At 53.2% G+C, this 12,210-nt stretch overlaps 1 protein-coding gene across 4 annotated transcripts in view; it reads right to left on the bottom strand.

The window, feature by feature from the left end:
• DOCK3 (dedicator of cytokinesis 3) overlaps positions 1–11,254 on the bottom strand; it is a 301,507-nt gene extending 290,253 nt beyond the window's left edge. For all 4 annotated transcript variants that reach the window (XM_073562529.1, XM_073562530.1, XM_073562531.1 and 1 more), the window contains exon 1: positions 11,067–11,254. In XM_073562529.1, coding sequence (XP_073418630.1) covers positions 11,067–11,103 — 37 coding nt within the window. In that variant the 5' untranslated portion in view covers positions 11,104–11,254. The remainder of the gene's footprint in view (positions 1–11,066) is intronic.
• Between the last annotated feature and the right edge of the window lie 956 nt (positions 11,255–12,210).

Here is a 12,210-nt window from a genome sequence, read left to right as displayed (position 1 = left end):
GATCAGAGATGACATCACTGAGAATGCCTCCTATCCATCACCAGAAATCAGAGGTGACATCACTGAGAATGTCTCCTATCCATCACTAGAGATCAGAGATGACATCACTGAGAATGCCTCCTATCCATCACCAGAGATCAGAGGTGACATCACTGAGAATGTCTCCTATCCATCACCAGAGATCAGAGGTGACATCACTGAGAATGTCTCCTATCCATCACCAGAGATCAGAGGTGACATCACTGAGAATGCCTCCTATCCATCACCAGAGATCAGAGGTGACATCACTGAGAATGCCTCCTATCCATCACTAGAGATCAGAGGTGACATCACTGAGAATGCCTCCTATCCATCACTAGAGATCAGAGGTGACATCACTGAGAATGCCTCCTATCCATCACTAGAGATCAGCGGTGACATCACTGAGAATGCCTCCTATCCATCACTAGAGATCAGCGGTGACATCACTGAGAATGCCTCCTATCCATCACCAGAGATCAGCGGTGACATCACTGAGAATGCCTCCTATCCATCACCAGAGATCAGAGGTGACATCACTGAGAATGCCTCCTATCCATCACTAGAGATCAGAGGTGACATCACTGAGAATGCCTCCTATCCATCACTAGAGATCAGCGGTGACATCACTGAGAATGCCTCCTATCCATCACTAGAGATCAGCGGTGACATCACTGAGAATGCCTCCTATCCATCACTAGAGATCAGAGGTGACATCACTGAGAATGTCTCCTATCCATCACTAGAGATCAGAGGTGACATCACTGAGAATGCCTCCTATCCATCACCAGAGATCAGCGGTGACATCACTGAGAATGTCTCCTATCCATCACTAGAGATCAGCGGTGACATCACTGAGAATGCCTCCTATCTATTACCACAGATCAGAGGTGACATCACTGAGAATGCCTCCTATCCATCACTAGAGATCAGCGGTGACATCACTGAGAATGCCTCCTATCCATCACTAGAGATCAGCGGTGACATCACTGAGAATGCCTCCTATCCATCACTAGAGATCAGCGGTGACATCACTGAGAATGTCTCCTATCCATCACTAGAGATCAGAGGTGACATCACTGAGAATGCCTCCTATCCATCACCAGAGATCAGCGGTGACATCACTGAGAATGTCTCCTATCCATCACTAGAGATCAGCGGTGACATCACTGAGAATGCCTCCTATCTATTACCACAGATCAGAGGTGACATCACTGAGAATGCCTCCTATCCATCACTAGAGATCAGCGGTGACATCACTGAGAATGCCTCCTATCCATCACTAGAGATCAGCGGTGACATCACTGAGAATGCCTCCTATCCATCACTAGAGATCAGCGGTGACATCACTGAGAATGTCTCCTATCCATCACTAGAGATCAGAGGTGACATCACTGAGAATGCCTCCTATCCATCACCAGAGATCAGCGGTGACATCACTGAGAATGTCTCCTATCCATCACTAGAGATCAGCGGTGACATCACTGAGAATGCCTCCTATCTATTACCACAGATCAGAGGTGACATCACTGAGAATGCCTCCTATCCATCACTAGAGATCAGCGGTGACATCACTGAGAATGCCTCCTATCCATCACTAGAGATCAGCGGTGACATCACTGAGAATGCCTCCTATCCATCACTAGAGATCAGCGGTGACATCACTGAGAATGCCTCCTATCCATCACTAGAGATCAGCGGTGACATCACTGAGAATGTCTCCTATCCATCACTAGAGATCAGCGGTGACATCACTGAGAATGCCTCCTATCCATCACTAGAGATCAGCGGTGACATCACTGAGAATGCCTCCTATCCATCACTAGAGATCAGTGGTGACATCACTGAGAATGCCTCCTATCCATCACTAGAGATCAGAGGTGACATCACTGAGAATGCCTCCTATCCATCACTAGAGATCAGCGGTGACATCACTGAGAATGCCTCCTATCCATCACTAGAGATCAGTGGTGACATCACTGAGAATGCCTCCTATCCATCACTAGAGATCAGCGGTGACATCACTGAGAATGCCTCCTATCCATCACCAGAGATCAGAGGTGACATCACTGAGAATGTCTCCTATCCATCACTAGAGATCAGAGGTGACATCACTGAGAATGTCTGCTATCCATCACTAGAGATCAGAGGTGACATCACTGAGAATGTCTCCTATCCATCACTAGAGATCAGAGGTGACATCACTGAGAATGTCTCCTATCCATCACCAGAGATCAGAGGTGACATCACTGAGAATGTCTCCTATCCATCACTAGAGATCAGAGGTGACATCACTGAGAATGCCTCCTATCCATCACTAGAGATCAGAGGTGACATCACTGAGAATGTCTCCTATCCATCACTAGAGATCAGAGGTGACATCACTGAGAATGTCTCCTATCCATCACTAGAGATCAGAGGTGACATCACTGAGAATGCCTCCTATCCATCACTAGAGATCAGAGGTGACATCACTGAGAATGTCTCCTATCCATCACCAGAGATCAGAGGTGACATCACTGAGAATGTCTCCTATCCATCACCAGAGATCAGAGGTGACATCACTGAGAATGCCTCCTATCCATCACTAGAGATCAGAGGTGACATCACTGAGAATGCCTCCTATCCATCACTAGAGATCAGAGGTGACATCACTGAGAATGTCTCCTATCCATCACCAGAGATCAGAGGTGACATCACTGAGAATGTCTCCTATCCATCACTAGAGATCAGAGGTGACATCACTGAGAATGCCTCCTATCCATCACTAGAGATCAGAGGTGACATCACTGAGAATGTCTCCTATCCATCACTAGAGATCAGAGGTGACATCACTGAGAATGTCTCCTATCCATCACTAGAGATCAGAGGTGACATCACTGAGAATGCCTCCTATCCATCACTAGAGATCAGAGGTGACATCACTGAGAATGTCTCCTATCCATCACCAGAGATCAGAGGTGACATCACTGAGAATGTCTCCTATCCATCACCAGAGATCAGAGGTGACATCACTGAGAATGCCTCCTATCCATCACTAGAGATCAGAGGTGACATCACTGAGAATGCCTCCTATCCATCACTAGAGATCAGAGGTGACATCACTGAGAATGTCTCCTATCCATCACCAGAGATCAGAGGTGACATCACTGAGAATGTCTCCTATCCATCACCAGAGATCAGAGGTGACATCACTGAGAATGCCTCCTATCCATCACTAGAGATCAGAGGTGACATCACTGAGAATGCCTCCTATCCATCACTAGAGATCAGAGGTGACATCACTGAGAATGCCTCCTATCCATCACTAGAGATCAGCGGTGACATCACTGAGAATGTCTCCTATCCATCACTAGAGATCAGAGGTGACATCACTGAGAATGTCTCCTATCCATCACCAGAGATCAGAGGTGACATCACTGAGAATGTCTCCTATCCATCACTAGAGATCAGAGGTGACATCACTGAGAATGCCTATCCATCACTAGAGATCAGAGGTGACATCACTGAGAATGCCTCCTATCCATCACTAGAGATCAGAGGTGACATCACTGAGAATGTCTCCTATCCATCACCAGAGATCAGAGGTGACATCACTGAGAATGTCTCCTATCCATCACTAGAGATCAGAGGTGACATCACTGAGAATGCCTCCTATCCATCACTAGAGATCAGAGGTGACATCACTGAGAATGTCTCCTATCCATCACTAGAGATCAGAGGTGACATCACTGAGAATGTCTCCTATCCATCACTAGAGATCAGAGGTGACATCACTGAGAATGCCTCCTATCCATCACTAGAGATCAGAGGTGACATCACTGAGAATGTCTCCTATCCATCACCAGAGATCAGAGGTGACATCACTGAGAATGTCTCCTATCCATCACCAGAGATCAGAGGTGACATCACTGAGAATGCCTCCTATCCATCACTAGAGATCAGAGGTGACATCACTGAGAATGCCTCCTATCCATCACTAGAGATCAGAGGTGACATCACTGAGAATGTCTCCTATCCATCACCAGAGATCAGAGGTGACATCACTGAGAATGTCTCCTATCCATCACCAGAGATCAGAGGTGACATCACTGAGAATGCCTCCTATCCATCACTAGAGATCAGAGGTGACATCACTGAGAATGCCTCCTATCCATCACTAGAGATCAGCGGTGACATCACTGAGAATGTCTCCTATCCATCACTAGAGATCAGAGGTGACATCACTGAGAATGTCTCCTATCCATCACCAGAGATCAGAGGTGACATCACTGAGAATGTCTCCTATCCATCACTAGAGATCAGAGGTGACATCACTGAGAATGCCTCCTATCCATCACTAGAGATCAGAGGTGACATCACTGAGAATGTCTCCTATCCATCACTAGAGATCAGAGGTGACATCACTGAGAATGTCTCCTATCCATCACTAGAGATCAGAGGTGACATCACTGAGAATGCCTCCTATCCATCACTAGAGATCAGAGGTGACATCACTGAGAATGTCTCCTATCCATCACCAGAGATCAGAGGTGACATCACTGAGAATGTCTCCTATCCATCACCAGAGATCAGAGGTGACATCACTGAGAATGCCTCCTATCCATCACTAGAGATCAGAGGTGACATCACTGAGAATGCCTCCTATCCATCACTAGAGATCAGAGGTGACATCACTGAGAATGTCTCCTATCCATCACCAGAGATCAGAGGTGACATCACTGAGAATGTCTCCTATCCATCACCAGAGATCAGAGGTGACATCACTGAGAATGCCTCCTATCCATCACTAGAGATCAGAGGTGACATCACTGAGAATGCCTCCTATCCATCACTAGTACTGTAAAGTGATTTCTCAGTATCCTGTATCATGTTCTTAGGTTTGCTGGCAGTGAGGAGGATGTTGGGGGTTGTAGTTTGTTGCTCTGTTACATATCAGACCTGGTTCACAAGTAGTCCCTTGCGCCCCAATCTCTGCACAGACGCCCCTAACTGTGATAAGCGACTCCAAAATCAAGGCACCAGCAAAACCACAGAGTGTGCGACAGAGGAGCCGGGCACTGCCCACCAAATCTGTGTCTCGGTGTTAGATATGGTGGTGCGCGGGTGTGTGTATACAGAGTGGTGTTCATAGCGGATACAGTGGTGTGTATATAGTGTATACTGCTGTATAGTCCTCATCCCCGGTGCTCAATGCAGTATACAGTGTGTATATAAAATGTATACGGTGGTGTGCACATATATTATATATTACTGATTAGAATCAGTTGCAGATAGTACAGATACGGTGTGTATGGTGATGTATATAGTGTGTAATTCTATGTACCCCTCCTCCCTGTGTACAGTGTGTGTGGTGGGTACGGTGGTGTATATATTGTATGTACATAGTTGTAGTGCTGTGTACCCGTCCTCCCTAGAGCTCAGTGTAGTATACGGTGTGTATGGTGGTTACAGTAGTGTATAAAGTGTGCAGTGTTGTGTGCCCCGTCCTCCGTGGGGCTCGGTGTAGTATACGGTGTGTATGGTGCTTACAGTATGTGTTTACAGTGGTTACGGTGGTTTATGTAGTGTGTGTATATAGTGTATAGTGGTGTGTACTCCTCCTCCCCGATGATCAGCATAGTATACAATGTACACAATGTGTATGGTGGTTACAGTGTGTATACAGTGATTACGGAGGTGTATACAGTATGTGTGTGTGTAAAGTGCTGTGTACCCCTCCTCTCTGGATCTCGGTGTAGTATACGGTGCGTATACAGTGGTTACGGTGTGTGTATACAGTGTGTAGCGCCGTGCACCCTCCTCCCCGGGCTCGGTGCAGTATACGGTGTGTATACAGTGGTTAGGGTGTGTGTATACGGTGTGTAGGGCCGTGCACCCTCCTCCCCGGGCTCGGAGCAGTATACGGGGTGTATACAGTGGTTACAGTGTGTGTATACGGTGTGTAGCGCCGTGCACCCTCCGTCCCCGGGCTCGGTGCAGTATACGGTGTGTATACACTGGTAGCGGTGTGTGTATACAGTGTGTAGCGCCGTGCACCCTCCTCCTCCCGGGGCTCGGTGCAGTATACGGTGTGTATACAGTGGTTACGGTGTGTGTATACAGTGTGTAGGGACGTGCACCCTCCGTCCCCGGGCTCGGTGCAGTATACGGTGTGTATACAGTGGTTACGGTGTGTGTATACGGTGTGTAGCGCCGTGCACCCTCCGTCCCCGGGCTCGGTGCAGTATACGGTGTGTATACAGTGGCTACGGTGTGTGTATACGGTGTGTGGCGCCGTGCATCCTCCGTCCCCGGTGCAGTATACGGTGTGTATACAGTGGATATGGTGTGTAGCGCCGTGCACCCTCCTCCCGGGGCTCGGTGCAGTATACGGTGTGTATACAGTGGTTACGGTGTGTGTATACAGTGTGTAGCGCCGTGCACCCTCCTCCTCCCCGGGCTCGGTGCAGTATACGGGGTGTATACACTGGTTACGGTGTGTATACAGTGTATAGCGCCGTGCACCCTCCTACCGGGGCTCGGTGCAGTATACGGTGTGTATACAGTGGTTACGGTGTGTGTATACGGTGTGTAGTGCCGTGCACACTCCTCCCGGGGCTCGGTGCAGTGTACGGTGTGTATACAGTGGTTACAGTGTGTGTATACAGTGTGTAGCACCGTGCACCCTCCTCCCGGGGCTCGGTGCAGTATACGGTGTGTATACAGTGGCTACGGTGTGTGTATACAGTGTATAGCGCTGTGCACCCTCCTCCCCGGGGCTCGGTGCAGTATACGGTGTGTATACAGTGGCTACGGTGTGTGTATACAGTGTATAGCGCCGTGCACCCTCCTCCCCGGGGATCGGTGCAGTATACGGTGTGTATACAGTGGTTACGGTGTGTATACAGTGTATAGCGCCGTGCACCCTCCTCCCCGGGCTCGGTGCAGTATACGGTGTGTATATGGTGGTTACGGTGTGTGTATACGGTGTGTAGCGCTGTGCACCCTCCTCCCCGGGGCTCGGTGCAGTATACGGTGTGTATACGGTGGTTACGGTGTGTGTATACAGTGTATAGCGCCGTACACCCTCCTCTCCGGGCTCGGTGCAGTATACGGGGTGTATACAGTGGTTACGGTGTGTGTATACAGTGTATAGTGCCGTGCACCCTCCTCCCCGGGCTCGGTGCAGTATACGGTGTGTATACGGTGGTTACGGTGTGTGTATACAATGTATAGCGCCGTGCACCCTCCTCCCCGGGCTCGGTGCAGTATACGGGGTGTATACAGTGGCTACGGTGTGTGTATACAGTGTATAGCGTCGTGCACCCTCCTCCCCGGCTCGGTGCAGTATACGGTGTGTATACGGTGTGTAGGGCCGTGCACCCTCCTCCTCCCCGGCTCGGTGCAGTATACGGTGTGTATACAGTGGTTACGGTGTGAGTATACGGTGTGTAGGGCCGTGCACCCTCCTCCTCCCCGGCTCGGTGCAGTATACGGTGTGTATACAGTGGTTACGGTGTGTGTATACGGTGTGTAGGGCCGTGCACCCTACTCCTCCCCGGGCTCGGTGCAGTATACCGTGTGTATACGGTGGTTACGGTGTGTGTATACGGTGTGTAGGGCCGTGCACCCTCCTCCCCGGGCTCGGTGCAGTATACGGTGTGTATACGGTGGTTACGGTGTGTGTATACGGTGTGTAGGGCCGTGCACCCTCCTCCTCCCCGGGCTCGGTGCAGTATACGGGGTGTATACAGTGGTTACGGTGTGTGTATACAGTGTATAGCGCCGTGCACCCTCCTCCTCCCCGGCTCAGTGCAGTATACGGTGTGTATACAGTGGTTACGGTGTGTGTATACAGTGTGTAGGGCCGTGCACCCTCCTCCTCCCGGGCTCGGTGCAGTATACGGTGTGTATACAGTGGTTACGGTGTGTGTATACGGTGTGTGGCGCCGTGCACTCTCCTCCCCGGGATCGGTGCAGTATGCGGTGTGTATACAGTGGTTACGGTGTGTGTATACGGTATGTAGGGCCGTGCACCCTCCGTCCCCGGGGCTCGGTGCAGTATACGGGGTGTATACAGTGGTTACGGTGTGTGTATACGGTGTGTGGCGCCGTGCACCCTCCTCCCCGGGCTCGGTGCAGTATACGGTGTTTATACATGGGTTACGGTGTGTGTATACGGTGTGTAGGGCCGTGCACCCTCCGTCCCCGGGCTCGGTGCAGTATACGGTGTGTATACAGTGGTTATGGTGTGTGTATACGGTGTGTAGCGCCGTGCACCCTCCTCCCCGGGCTCGGTGCAGTATACGGTGTGTATACGGTGGTTACGGTGTGCGTATACGGTGTGTAGCGCCGTGCACCCTCCTCCCCGGGCTCGGTGCAGTATACGGTGTGTATACAGTGGTTACGGTGTGTGTATATGGTGTGTAGGGCCGTGCACCCTCCTCCCCGGGATCGGTGCAGTATGCGGTGTGTATACAGTGGTTACGGTGTGTGTATACGGTGTGTAGGGCCGTGCACCCTCCTCCCGGGGCTTGGTGCAGTATACGGTGTGTATACAGTGGTTACGGTGTGTGTATACGGTGTGTAGGGCCGTGCACCCTCCTCCCTGGGCTCGGTGCAGTATACGGTGTGTATACAGTGGTTACGGTGTGTGTATACGGTGTGTAGGGCCGTGCACCCTCCTCCCCGGGATCGGTGCAGTATGCGGTGTGTATACAGTGGTTACGGTGTGTGTATACGGTGTGTAGGGCCGTGCACCCTCCTCCCCGGGCTCGGTGCAGTATACGGTGTGTATACAGTGGTTACGGTGTGTGTATATGGTGTGTAGGGCCGTGCACCCTCCTCCCCGGGCTCGGTGCAGTATACGGTGTGTATACGGTGGTTACGGTGTGCGTATACGGTGTGTAGCGCCGTGCACCCTCCTCCCCGGGCTCGGTGCAGTATACGGTGTGTATACAGTGGTTACGGTGTGTGTATATGGTGTGTAGGGCCGTGCACCCTCCTCCCCGGGATCGGTGCAGTATGCGGTGTGTATACAGTGGTTACGGTGTGTGTATACGGTGTGTAGGGCCGTGCACCCTCCTCCCGGGGCTTGGTGCAGTATACGGTGTGTATACAGTGGTTACGGTGTGTGTATACGGTGTGTAGGGCCGTGCACCCTCCTCCCTGGGCTCGGTGCAGTATACGGTGTGTATACAGTGGTTACGGTGTGTGTATACGGTGTGTAGGGCCGTGCACCCTCCTCCCCGGGATCGGTGCAGTATGCGGTGTGTATACAGTGGTTACGGTGTGTGTATATGGTGTGTAGGGCCGTGCACCCTCCTCCCCGGGATCGGTGCAGTATGCGGTGTGTATACAGTGGTTACGGTGTGTGTATACGGTGTGTAGGGCCGTGCACCCTCCTCCCCGGGCTCGGTGCAGTATGCGGTGTGTATACAGTGGTTACGGTGTGTGTATATGGTGTATAGCGCCGTGCACCCTCCTCCCCGGGATCGGTGCAGTATACGGTGTGTATACGGTGGTTACGGTGTGTGTATACAGTGGTTACGGTGTGTGTATACGGTGTGTAGGGCCGTGCACCCTCCTCCCCGGGATCGGTGCAGTATACGGGGTGTATACGGTGGTTACGGTGTGTGTATACGGTGTGTAGGGCCGTGCACCCTCCTCCCCGGGCTCGGTGCAGTATACGGTGTGTATACGGTGGTTACGGTGTGTGTATACAGTGGTTACGGTGTGTGTATACGGTGTATAGCGCCGTGCACCCTCCTCCCCGGGCTCGGTGCAGTATACGGTGTGTATACGGTGGTTACGGTGTGTGTATACGGTGTGTAGGGCCGTGCACCCTCCTCCCCGGGCTCGGTGCAGTATACGGTGTGTATACAGTGGTTACGGTGTGTGTATACGGTGTGTAGGGCCGTGCACCCTCCTCCCCGGGCTCGGTGCAGTATACGGGGTGTATACAGTGGTTACGGTGTGTGTATACGGTGTGTAGGGCCGTGCACCCTCCTCCCCGGGCTCGGTGCAGTATACGGGGTGTATACAGTGGTTACGGTGTGTGTATACAGTGTGTAGGGCCGTGCACCCTCCTCCCCGGGCTCGGTGCAGTATACGGGGTGTATACGGTGGTTACGGTGTGTGTATATGGTGTGTAGGGCCGTGCACCCTCCTCCCCGGGCTCGGTGCAGTATACGGGGTGTATACAGTGGTTACGGTGTGTGTATACAGTGTGTAGGGCTGTGCACCCTCCTCCCCGGGCTCGGTGCAGTATACGGGGTGTATACAGTGGTTACGGTGTGTGTATACGGTGTGTAGGGCCGTGCACCCTCCTCCCCGGGCTCGGTGCAGTATACGGGGTGTATACAGTGGTTACGGTGTGTGTATACGGTGTGTAGGGCCGTGCACCCTCCTCCCCGGGCTCGGTGCAGTATACGGGGTGTATACAGTGGTTACGGTGTGTGTATACAGTGTGTAGGGCCGTGCACCCTCCTCCCCGGGCTCGGTGCAGTATACGGTGTGTATACAGTGGTTACGGTGTGTGTATACGGTGTGTAGGGCCGTGCACCCTCCTCCCCGGGCTCGGTGCAGTATACGGTGTGTGTATACGGTGGTTACGGTGTGTGTATACGGTGTGTATACAGTGGTTACGGTGTGTGTATACGGTGTGTAGGGCCGTGCACCCTCCTCCCCGGGCTCGGGGCAGTATACGGTGTGTGTATACGGTGGTTACGGTGTGTGTATACGGTGTGTAGGGCCGTGCACCCTCCTCCCCGGGCTCGGTGCAGTATACGGGGTGTATACGGTGGTTACGGTGTGTGTATACGGTGTGTAGGGCCGTGCACCCTCCTCCCCGGGCTCGGTGCAGTATACGGTGTGTGTATACAGTGGTTATGGTGTGTGTATACGGTGTGTAGGGCCGTGCACCCTCCTCCCCGGGCTCGGTGCAGTATGGCTTCCCCCGGTGCTGCCTCCCTCCTCCCGGTGTCGTATTCCGGTCACGTCCGCTCTTCCCTCCTCAGCCCGCGGGGTCCGGGTGTCGCCGGTGCGGCTCCGGGGCCGTCACTCACCCACTCCGTACTTCTCCTCTTCCGTTGGACTCCACATGGTCGCGGCCGGGACCGCAGACTCGATCACAGCGCCCGGAGCGGGGAGGCGGAGGGGTCACCCGGGCAGGAGGGCGGCCGGGGGCGCCGGGAGAGCCGCATGTCCGCCGCTGTGTGCTCCGAGACTGGGGATGATGCACCGACAGCGGCGGGAGGAGGAGAAGGAGGAGCGGGAGGACGGGGCCGGAGAGGCGGAGAGAGGAGGCGCCGGGAGCGAGTAAACACCATGGCACAGAGACACCGAGCACAGCTACAGAGACACCGAGCACAGCTACAGAGACACGGGGCACAGCTACAGAGACACCGAGCACAGCTACAGAGACACCGAGCACAGCTACAGAGACACGGGGCACAGCTACAGAGACACCGAGCACAGCTACAGAGACACGGGGCACAGCTACAGAGACACCGAGCACAGCTACAGAGACACGGGGCACAGCTACAGAGACACCGAGCACAGCTACAGAGACACGGGGCACAGCTACAGAGACACCGAGCACAGCTACAGAGACACCGAGCACAGCTACAGAGACACCGGGGCACAGCTACAGAGACACCGAGCACAGCTACAGAGACACCGAGCACAGCTACAGAGACACCGAGCACAGCTACAGAGACACGGGGCACAGCTACAGAGACACCGAGCACAGCTACAGAGACACGGGGCACAGCTACAGAGACACCGAGCACAGCTACAGAGACACCGAGCACAGCTACAGAGACACCGAGCACAGCTACAGAGACACCGGGGCACAGCTACAGAGACACCGAGCACAGCTACAGAGACACCGAGCACAGCTACAGAGACACCGAGCACAGCTACAGAGACACGGGGCACAGCTACAGAGACACGGGGCACAGCTACAGAGAGACACGGGGCACAGCTACAGAGACACCGAGCACAGCTACAGAGACACCGAGCACAGCTACAGAGACACCGAGCACAGCTACAGAGACACGGGGCACAGCTACAGAGACACGGGGCACAGCTACAGAGACACCGAGCACAGCTACAGAGACACCGAGCACAGCTACAGAGACACGGGGCACAGCTACAGAGACACGGGGCACAGCTACAGAGACACCGAGCACAGCTACAGAGACACCG

The sequence above is a fragment of the Dendrobates tinctorius genome, unplaced genomic scaffold, assembly GCF_039654945.1.
Source record: "Dendrobates tinctorius isolate UK_male_01 unplaced genomic scaffold, ASM3965494v1 ptg000357l, whole genome shotgun sequence".
Lineage (NCBI taxonomy): Eukaryota > Metazoa > Chordata > Amphibia > Anura > Dendrobatidae > Dendrobates > Dendrobates tinctorius.
Note: the sequence above shows the minus strand (reverse complement) of the source record. Positions and strands in the feature narration are given on the sequence as shown.